Raw genomic sequence first — 833 nt, forward strand, 5'->3', positions numbered from 1 at the left:
TATTTTTTATGCATTTTCACCTTCAGCATGTGGTTAATGAACTACTGTCATTTACAATAAAAGACAAAATCTAATTTATTTTAGTTTGCACTCTAAAACTGCCTAAAAATTTACTGTACTGTTACTGCCCTGACCTAAATAATATCCTGAATAAACACATGAAAAGTTATCACACTATCAAAAGAATGAGGATGAAGAATACAAGACGGAAACTCTTATCTACCCCTTATATCATCAAAGGAAGAATGAGCGTCTTCCTCCATCTGGCGTAATCTCTCCTCCTCTTCTTGTTGCCGCTTCAGCTTGGCCGCTCGTCTCTCAGCTGCCAAGCGCCTGTTTCGTTCTACACGCTCTCTCTGCTCCTCTGTTAGCGTCTGTTGGGTGAGGTTTTGATTGTAAACATTTCACTTTTCAAAAATCTATATATAAAATTGCAGCTATGACTTATGATATATAATTCTTCATATGGTTGAATTCATTCATATACAAACTGGTAAAAGATGCTGGAAGATTGAAGCACTAATGAATCAATAAAAAACAGAACTTAATATTTTCATTTGGGTACTACTAGTCTGTTCTGTTTTTTTTTTTACCTTTGTTTCTTAGCAAACTGAATTTACACATATAATGTAAGCACTATTAGTCACCCCTTTGTCATAAAATTCTTTACACTGATATGAAAACATTCCCCATATCTTCCTATCACCTATTTCCTATAACTTCCCACTTATATATTTCTACATAAAACAAAACCATACTATTACATTTTTAAAAACTTCCTTTATCTGACCCTTAACATTCTCAATAGGATTTCCATGACAACCTTTAACATT

General features: G+C 33.4%; 1 protein-coding gene across 1 annotated transcript in view; it reads right to left on the reverse strand.

Annotated features, from left to right (window-relative positions):
* Nucleotides 1-833, reverse strand: part of LOC119588784 (TIMELESS-interacting protein-like) — a gene marked incomplete in the record, with an annotated part of 7,487 nt that overhangs the window by 1,160 nt on the left and 5,494 nt on the right. Inside the window, 1 exon segment of the mRNA XM_037937428.1 lies at nucleotides 224-374. Coding sequence (XP_037793356.1) covers nucleotides 224-374 — 151 coding nt within the window.

Source organism: Penaeus monodon, chromosome 24, assembly GCF_015228065.2.
Source record: "Penaeus monodon isolate SGIC_2016 chromosome 24, NSTDA_Pmon_1, whole genome shotgun sequence".
In the NCBI taxonomy this organism is placed as follows: domain Eukaryota; kingdom Metazoa; phylum Arthropoda; class Malacostraca; order Decapoda; family Penaeidae; genus Penaeus; species Penaeus monodon.